At 33.5% G+C, this 17,341-nt stretch overlaps 1 protein-coding gene across 1 annotated transcript in view; it reads right to left on the bottom strand.

The window, feature by feature from the left end:
• SLF1 (SMC5-SMC6 complex localization factor 1) overlaps positions 1 to 17,341 on the bottom strand; it is an 82,661-nt gene that overhangs the window by 37,015 nt on the left and 28,305 nt on the right. The window contains exons 6-12 of the mRNA XM_049648589.1: positions 14,526 to 14,669; positions 12,275 to 12,421; positions 10,841 to 10,987; positions 9,859 to 9,981; positions 8,701 to 8,754; positions 7,587 to 7,745; positions 5,604 to 5,767 (exon numbers count right to left, since the gene is read on the bottom strand). Coding sequence (XP_049504546.1) covers positions 5,604 to 5,767; positions 7,587 to 7,745; positions 8,701 to 8,754; positions 9,859 to 9,981; positions 10,841 to 10,987; positions 12,275 to 12,421; positions 14,526 to 14,669 — 938 coding nt within the window. The remainder of the gene's footprint in view (positions 1 to 5,603; positions 5,768 to 7,586; positions 7,746 to 8,700; positions 8,755 to 9,858; positions 9,982 to 10,840; positions 10,988 to 12,274; positions 12,422 to 14,525; positions 14,670 to 17,341) is intronic.

The raw sequence follows: 17,341 nt of genomic DNA, 5'->3' as shown, positions 1-17,341 counted from the left end.
AATTTTAAAAAGATTGAAATCATATCCTGCATCTATTCTGACCACAAAGTATGAAACTAGTAATCAACCACAAAAAAAAAAAAAAAAATTGGAACACAAATACACAGATGTTAAATAACATGCTACTCAAAAATGAATGGGTCAACCAAGAAATCAAAGAGGAAATAAAAAAATACAGAGAGATGAATGAAAATAAAAATATAATGGTCCAAAATCTTTTGAGATACAGCAAAAGCTGTTCTAAGAGGGAAGATTATAGCAATACAGGTCTATCTCAAGAAGAAAGAAACATCTCAAGTAAACAACTTAACCTTAAACCTAAAAAGAACAACCAAGCCTAAAGCCAACAGAAAGAAGGAAATTATAAAGATTAAAGCAGAAATAAATGAAATAGAGACTTAAAAAAAAAAAAATCAATGAAACAGGAGCTACTTTTTTGAAAAGGTGAACAAAATTGACAAACTAGAAACAGGACTCAAACAAATTCAGAAATGAAGGAGAGGAGAAATAACAATTTAAACCATAGAAATATAAAGGATTATGAGAGTATTATAAAAAATTATATGCCAACAAATTGGACAACACAAAAGAAACATAAATTCCCAGAAACATATAATCTCACAAAATTGAATCAGGAAAAAAAAAGAAAATTTGAACAGACTGATTACTAGCAATGAAAATCAGTAATCAAAAATCTCTCAACAAACAAAAGTCCAGGACCAGATGATTTCGCAGGTGAATACTACCAAACATTTAAAGACAATTTAAAACTTACTGTTTTCAAGCTATTTCAAAAAATAGAGGAGGAAAAAAAGCTTCCAAATTCATTCTGAGGCCAGCATTACCTTGATACCAAAACTGGATTAAGATCACAGAAAAAAAGCAAACTCTAGGCCAATAACTGATAAAGACGTAAAAATTCTCAACAAAATATCAGCAAACCAAGTTTAACAATACATCTAAAAAACAATTCATCACGATCAAGTGGGACTTATTCAGGGGATGCAAGAGTAGTTCAATATTCACAAATCAATCAATATGATACATCACATCAACAAGAGAAAAGAAACCATAGGATCATTTCAAGAGACGCAGAAAAAGCAGTTGACGAAGTACAAAATCCATTCACGATACAAACCCTCAACAAAGTAGGTATTGAGGGAACATACCTCAACATACTAAAGGTCACTTATGAAAAACCTACAGCTAACATCATCCCTAATAGTGAAAAAGTGAGAGCTTTCCCCCTAAAATCAGGAACAAGACAAGGATGTCCACTCTCACTACTTTTATTCAATATAATACTGGAAGTCCTAGTCACAGCAATCAGACAAGAAAAAGAAATAAAAGGCATCCAAATTGGCAAGGAAGAACTACAACTTTCACTATTTACAGATGATGATGGGATATTATATATAGACAATGTTAGGGGTGCCTGGGTGGCTCAGTCGATTAAACAACCAACTTTGGCTCCCGTCATAATATCACGGTTCTTGAGGTCAAGCCCTGCATCGGGCTCTGTACTGACAGCTCACAGCCTGAAGCCTGCTTTGGATTCTGTGTCTCCCTCTCTCTCTGCCCCTCCCCTGCTCACGTTCTGTCTCTCTCTTTCTCAAAAATAAATGTAAAAAAAAAAAAAAAAGAAAAAAAGAAAAAAGAAAATGTTAAAGACTCCACCAAGAAACTATAAGAAATGATAAATGAATTCAGTCAAGTTGTAGGATACAAAATCAATATAAAGAAATCTGTTTTATTTCTGTACACTAGTAGTGAAGTAGCAGAAAGAAAAAATTAGGCAACAATTCCATCCACAATTGCACCAAGAAGTATAAAATACATAGCAATAAACTCAACCAAGGAAGTGAAAGAACTGTTCTTTGAAAACTATAAAACACTGATGAGAGATACTGAAGGTGATACAAAGAAAAAGCAAGATATTCCAGGCTCATGTGCTGGGAGAACCAATATTGTTAAAATGCCCACACTATTCAAATTAATCTAAAGATTTAACGCAATCCCTACCAAAATATCAATAGCATTTTTTACAGAGACAGAATAAGTAATACTAAAATAGAACCACAAAAGGCCCCAGTAGTCAAAGAAATCTTAAGAAGAATAAAACTGGGGGTGCCTAGGTACTTCAGTTGGTCAAGTGTCTGACTTCAGCTCAGGTCATGATCTTGTGGTTCTTGAGTTCGAGCCCCATGTTGGGCTCGGTGCTGACACCTCTAAGCCTGGAGCCTCCTTCAGATTCTGTGTTTCCCTCTCTGTCCACCTCCCACTCACAATCTGTCTCTTAAAAATTAGTAAACATTAAAAAAAATAAATTAAAAAAAAAGAAAAGAATGAAACTGGAGGTATCACAATCGCCGATTTCAAGAAATAGTACAAAGCTGTAGTAATCAAAAACCATATGTACTGGCACAAAAAGAGACACACAGATCCATGGAATAGAAGAGAAAACCCAGAAAGAAACCCACAATTATGTGGTCAATTAATCCATGGCAAAGAAGATTAAGAATATATGAGAAAAAAAGATAGTCTTTTCAACACATGGTGTTGGGAAAACTGGACAGACAGCTACATGCTAAAAAATAAAACTGGACCACTTTCTTACACCATATGCAAAAATAAACTCAAAATGGATGAAAGACCTAAATGTGAGACCTGAAACCATAAAATCCCTAGAAGAAAACACAGGCAGCAATCTTTTTGACATCAGCCGCAGAAACATTTTTCTAGCTATGTCCCCTAAAGCAAGGAAAATAAAAGCAAAATTAAACTACTGGAACTGTACCAAAATAAAATGCTAGGATCTAGCAAAAGAAACCATCAACAAAACAAAAAGCCTACTGAATGGGAGAAGATATTTGCAAACGATTTATCTGATAAGGGGTTAATAGCCAAAATATATAAAGAACTTCTACAATGCAACACCCCCAAAAAACAAATAATCTAATTAAAAATGGGCAGAAGATATGAACAGACATTTCTCCAAAGAAGACTTCCAGATGGCCAACAGACACTTGAGAAGATGCTTGACATCACTCATCGTTAGGGAAATGCAAATCAAAACCACCATGGTATCACCTCACACCTATGAGAAAGGCCAAAATCAAAAACTCAAGAAAAAAACAAGTGTTGGCAAGGATGTGGAGAAAAAGGAACCCTTGTACAGTTGGTGTTAATGCAAGCTGGTGAAGCCACTTTGGGAAATAGTATGGAGGTTCCTCAAAAAATTAAAAATAGATATAACCATATGATTCAATAATTCTGCTCCTGGGTATTTGCCCAAAGGAAATAAAAACACTAATTGGAAAAGATATATGCATTGTGTTTACTGCAGCATTATCTACAATAGTCAGTGTATGGAAGCAACCCAAGTATCCATCCAGAGATGAATCAATTTCTTTACAATGGAGTATTACTCAGCCATAAAACAAAAAAACAAAAACTCTTGCCATTTTCAACAACATGGATGGATCCACATGGTATAATGTTAAATAAAAAAAGTAAGTCAGAGAAAGCCAAATACCACATAATCTCACTCATATGTGGAATTTAAGAAACCAAATAAATGAATAAATAAACAGACAAAATAAACCAAACTCTTAGATACAGAGAACAAACTGGTGGATGTCAGAAGGGAGATGGATGGGTAGGTAGATGGCCAAAATAGGTATTGGGAATTAAAGAGTACACTCACCATTATGAGCACCGAATAATGTACAGAATTGTTGAATCGTTATACTGTATGTCTGAAACTAATATAACACTGTGTGTTAACTATACCTGAATTAAAAAAAAAAAAAAGCCTTAGAAAAACTGGGCATCTACTCTTGAAAAAGTCAGAAGCTGAAGTGAGTGACAAACAACTTAGAGGAAAGGGCAAGAATTATGAAGTGGCATCTGAGTTATAAGTTGAAGTATAATTAGGAATTGGCTAGATATTCCTGGGGTTCAGGAATAGAGGTATATTTAGGCAGAGAAAACATAAGAGCAAAGGGATAGGAAATGAAAAATAGTTTAGTTACTGAGCACATTTGGGAAAATAATGAAGATGAGAATAGAGCCATATACAGCAGCTAAATCACAAAAGGTCTTACATGTTTTGCTAAGGAATTCCAATGGTCTCTTATAGGTGATGTGTCAGTTAATGGAAAACTTTTATCTGGGAAATCGCAACATTACTTTGGTAAGAATATACTGAGGTACTTTGGAAGATAAAGGGCAAAAAGTAGAATCAAGATCAATAAAGCAGGTATTGTAATAGTTTACATATGAAGCCATGAGGGCTTTTAAATAATGACAATAACAGTAAAGATGCAGATTTGTAAATACATAACCCATATATCTTCACATTTTATACAAATGCTGGGTTAGTACTGGTGCTTTAGAATTGTATTTATATCTCAGTCACCTTCAAAAGTGAAGGAACTGGCACCTGGGTGGCTCAGTTGGTTGAGCACCCAACTTCTTGAGTTTTGCTCAGATCATGATCTCAAGGTTCGTGAATTCCACCTTCTGCAGAGCTCTGAGCTGACAGCAGGGAACCTGCTTACAATTCTTTCTCCCTCTCTCTGTGCCCTTCCTCTGCTCACGTGTGTGCCTATGCTCTCTCTCAAAAATAAACAATCATTTTTTTTAAAAAATGAAGGAACTGCTTTTTTATTTATCTTTTTATCCCCAGATAAAAAAAAAAAGATATCCCCTATATGTTGCACAGTGCCTGGCTCCCAATAAGTACTCAATAAACACTTGTTGAAAGAATTAACAAAAAGCATGCTAGCCAGGTGATTAGTTCACTTCCAATATATCACAACCTTTATATCTTTATATAATCTCAAAGATATAATCTTTATAATCTCAAAGAGATAATCAAAGGTCTAGCCTTTGCCTGGCTAGTCAAGCATCCTTTCTCTCACCATGATGGAGTGTCATAAAACTGAACACTTGGATAAGGAAGTAATTTCCAAACAAAAGCAGGCTATCAGATACAGGGAGCTATCAGAGAAGAAAAAAAAAACAAAAAACAAAAACAAGCAAACAAAAAAAACTTCATGGTTTGGTACAAAGAAAGAGAATTAAAAAGGATTTCCAGAGAAACATCTTCAAGACAAAAAGAAGAATCTAGGAAGAAAACGTGCAGAGACACAAAAGGAATGACTGTTTAGGGAACACTAATTTGTTTCAAAATTCAGATTTCTAGCTAAAAAAACCCCACAAAACACTGTAAGAGAGAATATATACAGATACCAATGTTTACACTTTTGATGATCAAAATTTGATGATCGCCATATTCAATAAATTTTAATTAGATTTTAAAATATATACACATATAATTTTGTTAAAAAAATCAAAACAAATAATGATTTGCTTTTCCTGTCTATTTCATTAAACTTCTTTCTTTTGTAAAGAAACTAAATGACAAATATGACCAATCTAGACTTGACCTTTTTGTGAGTTTTATAAGAAATACAACAAACATATTATACACACACATAAACTTTTTCTAACATGAAATGTACTTCTTTCATTTTTGTCTAAAACATATATAGCAAAATGAGATAAAATTAAGCATCCTCACATGTCAAATTCCTTACCTGATAAGCACTTCTATGAGAGACCATGCTCCTTTCATACAAGTTGGACACTGAAATAGCTCTAAGTAATATGTTGACATGGCTGGGGACTTCCAAGGAGGATGTAGGTGAAGAAGAGCAGACAATATATGAAAGTATCGGCCAGAAAATGTATCTAAGTTATCCTATTGTTTAAAAATAAACAAACAAGTAAAACGCTACAGCTAAAAATTCACTTTAACTGTTCCTCTAGCCTAAAACTGTAATAACCATGACCTAACTTTCTTCCCAAATAGATGTATTTGGAAGTTATCATATTTAACTAGTTAAACACTGCAACTGAGAAAGACACACATTCTAAATACGTTTCTATACATTAGGTAATCCCAGCTATTGACACTAACTTATATGAAATGTCCACTCTACTTTTCATGATTATAGTGAGATTAAGAGTGCCCAAATGAGACCTGAGAGGAATTAAAGGTAAAAAGCTTTTCATGCAATATGCTTAGTTATCACCAACATTAGTCTGACATAGCTTAGGTTTGTTATTTCTTCAAATTGGCACTATGATGAAGAACATAATTAGAAAGCTACCTTTGAGAAGCTGTTCTTACTGGTATTCACAGTTTAAGGAATGTGTTTATTGTCTGCATATACTATGAGTAAAATGATTATCACTGTACAAATGGCTTTCCTGATCATTGTTATCAGATTTTTATGTTACTTTACCGCCACAGAAAAAAATCAGATAAATTTTTCCTAAGAGAAAATTATCTTAGAGATTCTAAGAAAGTAAATTAGATCACTCAAAGTAGTACCTAGAAAATAGTTTAAAAGTACCTAGAAAATAGTTTAAAAGTAAAAAAGAAATGGGCCGCGATCTCAAGTCTTGGACTCGCTGGGATGCACCAGAGAGATCTGACACCCAGTCCTTATATAGTCTTTATGAGAAACCAACCTTGTGCCTGCAGGAGATCCACGTTCCCACCTGGACACATGTGGGAAACCTGCCTCCACAAAAGTGCTGCCTCCTAGCTCAACAATGGGATTATCTAAAAGGAAACATGAGGGAGGTAGTAGCCCTCTCTTCCCTCTGCACCTTCTTCTGCATCACCTAGCCTAAAGTTGTACCGTCCTCCACCAGAGTAGCAGAATATACTTCTCCCATCCCAAACCAGCATCTGAAGGATTGCAGAATGACTCAAGTTCCTTAGTGCATTTGTAAAACAGCTCACCCAGTGAAGACAATGAAGATTACTGACAATGCTGCTCTGCTTTTTCTAACATCCTGTACCAGGTAAATCGTGTTTTTAAATCTTATGCTATAATCAGCATAATTTCACCTCTTGAATTTGAATGAGTTCTGGGACATAACCAAGATCAGGCTGTAGACATCTAAGAGTGAAGGCCAAGGCCTGGATCCTGGTGAACTCACCAAGACAAATCACTCCTGTGAGATGCTCCTGTAGCAGCCAATCAATGCTCTCTTTTGTGCCACCAAGTCCTTGCTGTGTAATTTTGAATTCCTATAAATTCATTAAGGTCCCATTTTGTCTCCCATTGCTGTGTTAGTTCTATGGGACTAATAGTAAATTGTGAATTTTTAGCAAATGTTTTGTAATAACTCCAAATACAAAATATACGAAAAAAAATGTAATATATGGCTACAGCATTTCTTATTAAAATGAGGGAGGGGCACGTAGGTGGCTTAGTTGGTTGAGCGACCGACTCTGGATGCTCAGGTCATGATCTCGCAATTCATGAGTTCAAGCCCCACACTGCCTTGCTGTTGTCAGTGCGGAGCCCACTTCATACCTTCTGTCCCTCTCTCTCCGCCCTCTCCCCCACTTGTGCTCTCTCAAAAATAAAACATTTAAAAACAAATAAATTTTAAAAATGAGGGAAAAATACCGAAAAGACAATATGTAAATACATAAAAAATGAGAATGTCCGTATTTTAACATTCTCTGAAAGATTATAAACCCCTAGGACTACTCTTACCTGCAGAATGTTCTCTAGGAGAGCATGAAGAAGGCATACAGGGGGGATATAATGTGCCTGTAATGAGGAAAGCTCTTCAATCGCCTCTTTAAAAAACTGTCCTTCTATGAGACTTTCAATTAAATTTAATACACCTCTGGGAAATTCAGCATTTTTAGCCTAAAAAAAAAAAAAAAAAAAAGATTCAAGAACTCAAAAGAGAGAAAAATTGGGGGAGCAAATCAAATTAGTAAGGAGACTTAATTTTCCTATCTGTAAAATGAAGACAATTCCTGCCCTCATGACTTCACAGGATTGTTATGTGGTTCAAAAAGATTATTTATATGAATGTGTTTTATAACTATAAGGTACTACAAAAATATACATTATTAATTGATTTACTTATTATTCTCTGTTGCCTTAAATAGTAAGAGGAAATACAACCACTAAAGGAAAACTTTAAAAGTCATTTCCAAAGTATGGCTGATAATGAGGAGACCTCAGAACTAAAACTACACATAGTTCTTTAGGTGCAAAATTATTTTTTGGTTTTCTTTAAGCTTACAAGCAAACTATATCTATTAAGATATACTAAAGAGATTAAGATGTCACCAAGCACAATCAATGTTTGCAAACAGTTACAACTGTTATTGTGTCACAGAATCACTCTGAAGATGCACAGTAATATAACTCTAAGAGTTCAATGAAATACATTCCCCTTGGTCAAAATATAACTACAATGAACTACTGTGAAAGACTACATGAGATAAATTGTAAAGCAATGAATAATATAAAGGAAATATGTACTTTGATAAATACTAAATTGAAAATTTAATATGGAAGTAGTAATCATAAAAGCTGGGAAATGTGAGAACAGGGGTATATAACTCATCCATGATGAGCACAAGGTAAGTTTTTAATTCTCATTATCAGTTTTTATTACCATATACAATTTTTTCAAAGCTTTAACAGAATATTACTTTTTTTTCATTACTGATTAGAGAACGTACATTTCACATTTGATGGCAAGCTTTGCTACAAAGACAACACATTCCTTTATATCAAAATAACTAACAATGACAAAACACAAAGTTTATTTTTTGCCCCCATCACCACCCTGCTCCAAGCCCCTTACCTCAATATTGTACACTGGTTGTTTATCTATTCTAATGCAGCTGTATCTGATAGCCTACAAAATAGCAACCATATTACCAAAATGAATAATTTTTTTTTTCAGATAGAACAATACATTATAGTGCATAAAAAAATAAAACCTTGGGTAAACTTACAGAACAGACTCAGAAGCATATTAATAGCTATAATTGATCTGGAACATTCTCTATTTTCTCTTTCTAAACTAAAATAACTTAAAAATTAAAGTCATATTCGCTTTGAAGAACTGAAGAGGTCCCCTGTCCTTAGTATTTTAATAATTAGAAATACAAATGGGAAGAACATTTTGTATAAAAGTCCAGAGAATAAAAAATATAGTCATGTTTTCTATACAATAACCATCTTCCTCCACTGTTCTAAAATATCTATAATTGTATATTGGTTTCAAAGATTAGACTGGAAAAACATTTGCAACCAACATAAAAAGAGATAATAATCTGATTATATAATGAGTTTTAGATACAATGATGTAAAATAACCTAATGGAAAACTGAAAAAGAATCTAAGTATGCAGGTGACAGAGACAGAAATACACAAATGGTAAGTGAAGGTATAAAATATGCTCAAACTTGCTATTACCAAAAGAAATACAAATTAAAACAATGATAAAGCTTTGGCTTCCACCTAGGATGTAGAAGTGAAAAGCCATAAGCCTCTGGGTAAGTGAACAGGAAAAAAAAATCTTTACTCTTGAAGAAGTACAAGAAAAGATCAGGGTCCCAGATCGTTAGCAATCTCCTACCACTGGGGGCAGGGCAAGATCACTGAGAAAGCCCTTTCCCCCAAACTCTCAAGAGCTGCCTAAAACTGAGGATGACCCAGAACAAAGGCCATTATCCAGCCGTCGTCCTCTAATATCAGGCTAGCAAGCCTTACTGCACCAAGATACAGCAGTTTATAAACAGCCAATTTATCTTTAGCGTCAGTGAGCTATAAACAGCAGAGAATTCAGCTTACTTATTAAATGTCCAAATACATTACTGTTCATAACAAAGGAATAAACTGAGAAAATTTTAAGATATGTTAAATATAATAATGAGTCATTACTATTATTATTATATTTTGGCTACACCAAAGGAGGACATGAAACTAGAGAAAATTTTAGTACGGCAAGTTCTACCTGAGCTCTATATATGTGCTTCCTTAGGTCATTTTTTATTTCAACAATATCCACATCTGTCCTGACATCTTTGGGATTTGATTCTTTGGCACCATCAGCAAAAATGGAATTCTTCATTTCTTTCTGCATACACATAAAAGTACTTTAGACAGTGTACTAAAGCAATTTCACCACAAATCTAAGTATCATAATGAACAAAAGAATACAAAAACAACTCATTCATGCAGCATTAATCTCAACAAAGACCTTTACGATCATATTTCGTAAAAATTACAGAATGAAATAGAGTTTAAAGTAGCAAACATTTTAATTTGGAGAGTTTTACCTATTCCTAATCTTTCCTGGAATCTCTCCCTCTGCCTCCTTTTTGTTGCCACGGTCACACATAATATGATTCATTATTTGTCTACTTTTATCATTTTTCTCAAGATTTTTCTGAACATAGTATGTAAACATGCTGTAGTTTACATTAATTTGTACCCTAGAAAAATTAACTCAAGAGGGATCCCATTCAAAAGACAAGCCATCTTATTAAAAATAATCTGTATTATACCAGGGAAGAGAAAGACAAAAACTAACATTTAGATTAGGAATGTATTACCCAAACTACATACATATGTAGTCTCAAGGTATTTTTCATAGGAATTTTTGGAAATTTTTTAGAAATTTTAGCTTCTTTTTTCGGAAACTTTGTTTCTTTTTCTTTTTTGTGACAGGCAAAAAAGAATACATTTTAATATCCGGGCTATTAACTCAAATTTCTTTGTGTATGCATGTAAAAATACTTTCCTTATAAACCAAAGTTAACTATAACATTAGTTATAAATACCACACCAGACCAACTGAAGACAATTTTTTTCCGTAAGATGTGCAGGTTATATTTGACACAGCAAGCAATATTAAAAATAAGATTCTATGTCTAGATTTTATTATAGAAGAAACAGAAAAAATGAACTGTTTAGCTGAGCTTACAAAGTTTTACCTCATCTCTATATATGTGCTTTCTTGAGGTACTTCTAATTTTGTTACGTTCAATGTCTTTCCTGGAATCTCTTTCATTTCCTTTTTTGCGTTTTTTCCTCAAAGTATAACTCCTTTGAACATCTTCATCCTTTTTCTTAATTTCCTTCTACAAGTATGTAGACCACAATTAAATCTCAATATGAATGATATGTATTACAAAATCCAAACAAACTCAAGAGTCTGACTTCTTTTTGTTTTAAAATTTTTTTAACATTTATTCATTTTTTAAGAGACAGAAAGAGAGCGCAAGCAGGGGAGGGGCAGAGAGTGGAAGACACAGAATCCAAGCAGACTCCAGGCTCTGAGTTGTCAGCACAGAGCCCGGGGGTGGGGCTCAAACTCACGAACTGGCAGATCATGACCTGAGCCAAAGTCGGATGCTTAACCGACTGAGCCACCCATGGGCCCCTCAAGAGTCTGACTTCTAACACAAGTATACCATGTTAAAAACATAATAGTTTTATACAAGAGGAAATCTCATCCATTGTTAAAGTGGGTATACATTAGTAAAACGTTTTAGAAAACAGTTGGGCATTACCTACTACAGTTAAATATGCAGTCCTTACCACACAGCAAATCCACTCCATGGAATATATCCTAAGCTAGAGAAACTCCTGAACACATGTGCCAAGAGTCATGTAAGAAAATGTTCACACTGTTCATGGCACAACTGTTCATAGCTGCAAATACAAACCAAACACACACTAAGAAAATGAAACCCAAAAATTTACTTATATGAATGAATAAAATGGATAAAAGATAAAGTTGTGAGGGGTGCCTGGGTGGGTCACCTGGTTGAGCGTCTGACTCATATTGGCTCAGGTTGTGATCTCACAGTGGTGGGATTGAGCCCCACATTGGGCTTCGGGCTCCTCACTGAGTATGGAGCCTCCTTGGGATTCTCTGTCTCTTTCTGCCCCTTCCCCACTTGCATGTGCTTTCTCTCAAAAAAAAAAAACACTTAAAAAATTTCTTAAAAAAAAAAAAAGAGTTGTGAATCAATTAAACATTATATGCACCACAAAAAAAAAAGTCACAGAAGACTATCAATACCATAAATTATAAATACATAGCTGGCAAAAGTGTAATGAAAAACAAGAAAATAACACAAATGCCAAGATAGAGGTCATCTGTGGGTATGAGGGAGAAAAAGAGGACACAGTTTAGAAATGACACACAGCAGGATCTTACAAAACTGGTAATGCTCTTATTTCTTAACCTAGCTGATGCATAGATAGCAGTCACTTTTGCAAACTTTTAAAATTGTATACAAATGCCTTATAAACATTTTTATAATGTAATTACGAAGAAGCAATTTTATGAATATCATTACATTTGGTAAATTTAGAAAGAGTTGTAAAATATAAATTATTTTTCATTTAGAAGATCTTACCTGACTTCCATACGTGCACCTTCCTAGGGCATCTCTCATTTTAACAAATTTCAAATCTTTATTAGAATCTCTGAATTTTTCTTTTTTGTGATGGCCAGTCAAAAGAGAACTAATGTTAACATCTTCATCATGATTTTGCTTTTCTTTCTATGTGTATGTAAGAATACTTTAGTTAAGACTGTGGATGCAATATAGCCTCAACCAATGCAAGTCACAATAGAAACACCTACTCAGGAAGGCAGGTTTTCTGTAACATACATATGAGATTAACTATGGCAAAGAGCCTTGTGAATTGTATTACGTCTTAGTTATATTTGGATGAAGCGGAGAAATACACATTTTTAGTTCATGAAAGGTTTATACTGTGTTGACATATACATTTCATATAGGTACTTTTATTAACTTAGTCTTTCTTGGAATCTTTCTTCCCCTGTCCGCACCATTTATCATATGACCAGTCAAAACACTATTAGGTTATTTATCTCCATTATTTTATTTTTCCAAATATTTGTAAAAATAATTTTAGACTATAGATCAAATAGAAACTTGCCATTATTAGGCATATCAAATAAAAACACCTCAAAAAAATCTTTTTATAGAACATAGGTTTAATAATAAACAGAGTAAGAAGTATTAAAACCATATTGTTTATATTCATTTTACAACATTATATTATACAAGCATTCTAAATTACATATATTCATTATATTAGTTACGGGCATATAAGGATTCAACAATTCTATACATTACACAGTGCTCATCATGGTAAGTGTACTCTTTAACAAAGTTCACCTATTTCACCCATCCTGTCACCCACCTCCCCTCTGATAATCACCAGTTCTCTATATTTAAGAGTCTGCTTTTTGTACAAAGAAACTTATTTTTAAAAATAGAAATTTCTACCTGAATTTTAAATCCAATATAAATTGATGTCTTTTTCTTAATTTCCCTATCTTTCACAAAATCTCCATTTGATTTTTTGCATGTTAAATAAAAACTAAGTTTATTTTAGTAACTCCATTTTAAATTCCTTTCTGTATGTCAAAATTTTTATAGTGTGGTTTATAATGCATTTTTCACAGACTGACTCAAAAAGCCTCTTATTAAGACCATGTACATGTAGTCATAGAAAGCAGTCTTATAAATCACATAAATACCAATTATACTTTGAAAAAGCCAGAAAAAATTGCATTAATATTTTAATCTGTTGTAAAGTTTTATCTAATCTCTCCATATATAATTTAAGGCACTGTTCATTTTATGAAGTTCCAAATACTACTTCAAATGCTCTTTGTAAAATTTCTGATGCAGTAAAAGATGCAGTGAAAACAAAATTTTTAATTTCTTTCTTGTCACATTTAAAAACATTTTAGTTTAGGTTAAGTAATAATAATAACTAGGTATAGAACTTGGTACATCAACTAAAGAGTCTGTTTTATAAAACACAATATGAAACTGAGCATACTTAAACATTAGCTATTCTAGGATAAAACTAAGAAAACCTTTTTTTGGTTGCTATTTGAAAAATATTACATGAGAGCCACATACATGCTTCTTTAAGGTACATTTCATTGCTCCAAGTTCAAAGTACTTCCTGTTTGTTTTCCTTAATCAAAACAGAATTCATTTGTATCATTAAAAAAATTTTGTTCTGGGGGCACCTGGGTGGCTCATTCGGTTAAGTGTCCAACTTTGGCTCGGGTCATGATTTCACGGTTTGTGAGTTCGAGCCCCGTGTCGGGCTCTGCCCTGACAGCTCAGAGCCTGGAGCCTGCTTCGGACCCTGTGTCTCCCTCTCTCTCCCTGCCTCTCCCCCATTCTCTCTCTCTCTCTCAAATAAACATTAAAAATATTTAAAAAAAAAAAAAAATTTTTGTTCTGTATGCAGCAAAATACTAGACTTCAGATCATGAATTATGAATACACATATTGCTGACAGATAAGAGTCCTTTATAAGAAACACATCCATATTAAAAATACAGGGGAATTTTAAGTAATTCTCATGTGCTGAGAACACACTACATACTAGGAACTGTGTGTTTCTATATGCATATATGCATTATTTCAATAAGAGTCTGAAGAGACATAGGGCAGTATCTTGGTAAGCTCAAATCACACATAATAATACATAGAGCTGGGTTCAAATACTAGCTCTGATTCCAAAATTTGTGTTATTTCTACATTGCTATATTGCATCTCAAACAATTACATAAGAACCAGAAATATACATTTTTGGCCCATAAAGTTTTACCTGGGTTCTATGCATGGTCTCGTTTAAGGCACCTTTCATTTCAAGAAATCCCCTATCCTTCCAGAAATCTTTGTTTTTTTCCTGATTGCTATGTTTATTCCAAACAGAATTGGTCTGGGAATCTTCATCATTCTGAATTTCTCTCTGTACGTATATATAAATGGTTCAATCAGTTAAGTATAATTTCAACATTATGTACTTTTTTATGTTAACCAAATGTATCTATAATTACAAAATCCTTTAGTTAATAGGTAAAATGCATTCTCCTATATCAGAAGTTATTACCAACAAATTCTTTCCAGAAAAAAAAAAAAAACTTCAAAACAAAGGTCCTAATAAAGTGATTTCTGTGTATCTCCAAAAAATGTAATGCTTTGTTGGTCTAGCAACAATTAATCTTTTTTATGAATAATCATGAACAGAAATATTTTATCTCATTCCTGACCAAGTTAAAGGTATAATATAGATAGAAGTTTCAGATTATAGATTACATGCCAGATAATTTTTCAACTTTTTACTGGTAAGACTTCTCATCTGAAAGTCTACTACATACAAAGAGGAAAAGAGGCTTAATAGATGAATTCACAGCTCCTATTTTACTTGAACAGAGATAAACAATCATTTTTACCTAGCTCTATCTCAAATATTTAAAATTTCTCTTGCCAAGAAATCCAAACTGAATTCATAAACCACCTACCAATAATGTTAAAGACATTTGCATATGTACCTATACATACAATTCTAAAAGTTTAGTAGGGTAAAGAGAAGGAAGCAAAGATGAGTTCCTAACAGATCCCACAATGCCCTTACAGAAGAGTATTCAGAGATTAACTACCTTTACACTGAGACTAAAGAATCACTGTCCTCTTAAAAAACAATTACGATAGAACTTGAAATGGGTAAGGCCTGTGGTATCATCTTCGGTTCCCTTTCACTTGTACTGGGATTCCTGTGTACACAGACGGTCCTTTAAGCAGGCTGCAATCTTCCAATCAGAGAAGAATTCCTGGGAGTACCTGACGGACATCTTTCAGTTATTCAGGAAGGTAAAAACGAAAACTATGAAAAAGGAATACCTTTCTTCCTTCCTATTTCTGGCATGAAAGAAAGAAGTAACTCTGAATGTACAAGCACACCTTGAAGTGGGATAAAAGTAAATATCTGGCTTTAAATTTTACCTGGTTGACAATGGGAGGATAAATCCTCAAGCCCAGATCATCAAAAAATGTCTAAAATACAGAATGAATTAATCCCACATGGATTCCAGTAAAACAGAATATTCAACAGAACATTCCATTATCATTAACAACTAGCAAGAACATACTGTTTTCTAATCCTGAATATATTTACTTATGTATCTGTTTCAGATGTTATACACTGATATGTGAATTAAGATTTATAATGCAAGTACTCTACATAAATTAAACAATTAAAAATCATAACCTGATAAACCATGGCATATACAAGATTTTTAAAATAATCTATATTTTTATAGAGCTAAGCAAATGATCAATGTATAATTTTCTCCAAACCACCAATACTCTAATTGGCTACTTTAATGAAATATATAGGAATTATTTTATTTATCTGTACATATTCATTTCTTAATTCTTTTTATAAATATTCCTTTAGTGCCAACTATGTACTAGGCATTGTGTTAAGTGTTTGTCTCCTATATGACCTAGGCAAAAAGGGTTATGTCTAGTCTCTTTTATATAGTATAATGCTGTGTTCCAGATAGATGACCCAAAGCCTACTTATTCAGTAAATTATTCTATTATCTAGGAGGAGAGCAGCATAGTGTGCAGTAACAGTTGGCCTGACTTCTGATTCAGTATTTGATGGGGTGTACTGTTTGGCACTTAGGTATGGATAGGCTCTGGTCTTCAAGTCTTATTATTTGATTCAGCCATGGCATTTACCACACAACGTGAATGACTTCATGAGAAGAGATGAAGAATCAGAGAGGTCAAGTAGAGAAAGAGTGCTCTACATGGTTCTTAACTAGTATTTATACTCTGATTCTTAAATGATGTCTCAAGATCTTATGATTGACTACTGGTTCTAGTACTGTTTACAGAATTAAGTATTTTTAATACCCAGAAAGACACCAGGTGAATATCAAGGAAATCTATTAATACCCAAAATGAGTAAAGGAAAGGGAGTTCAAGAAAAGTCTTTTTACTGAGTGCTTGACTCTAAATTTTTGGTCTGACACATGCCAGTTGTAGGAGCATGGAAAAATAATTTAACATGACTCTACAGCCAAAAAAAGAAATTCAGTCTCAGGTTAAATTACTTTCCTACCGTCAGAACACTAATAAACTATACATCTGGGTCACAAATTAGTTGATCTGCCACAAAAAGTGTATGTTTTTTCTATTGTTCCTGTTATATTTCTCTAAGACTTTGTGTGGTTCACTTTTTACTTTCTTTCTTAGGCTGATAGTCAAAAGAAGTTTTAAGTATTCCTAAATATCTTCTCTTTTTTTGTGAGGCCTTCTTTGGGCCAAACAATTGAGATACATTAGTCACCTGTTTCTCTAAATACCTATCCCTTGTACTTAAATTTGCCAACGTACAATACACACTATACACTAAATGTAATTAACAGTTTCCATGTACTGTTTTCACCACTAACTAAATAGTAAGCACCTTGAAGTCTGACACATGGTCTTATTTATTTTCCCTACTCCTCAGCACAGTGCCTGGTACATCAAAATTCTTCAATAAGGATCTATAAGCCTGAACTAAATAAACAGATCCCTGATTCTGTTACTCAGTAGCTTTCCAAATAAGTATAAGTAGGTTAAACA

Source organism: Panthera uncia, assembly GCF_023721935.1.
Source record: "Panthera uncia isolate 11264 chromosome A1 unlocalized genomic scaffold, Puncia_PCG_1.0 HiC_scaffold_17, whole genome shotgun sequence".
In the NCBI taxonomy this organism is placed as follows: Eukaryota; Metazoa; Chordata; class Mammalia; order Carnivora; family Felidae; genus Panthera; species Panthera uncia.
The sequence above is the reverse complement of the archived record's forward strand: the minus strand, read 5'-3'. Positions and strand labels throughout refer to the sequence as shown.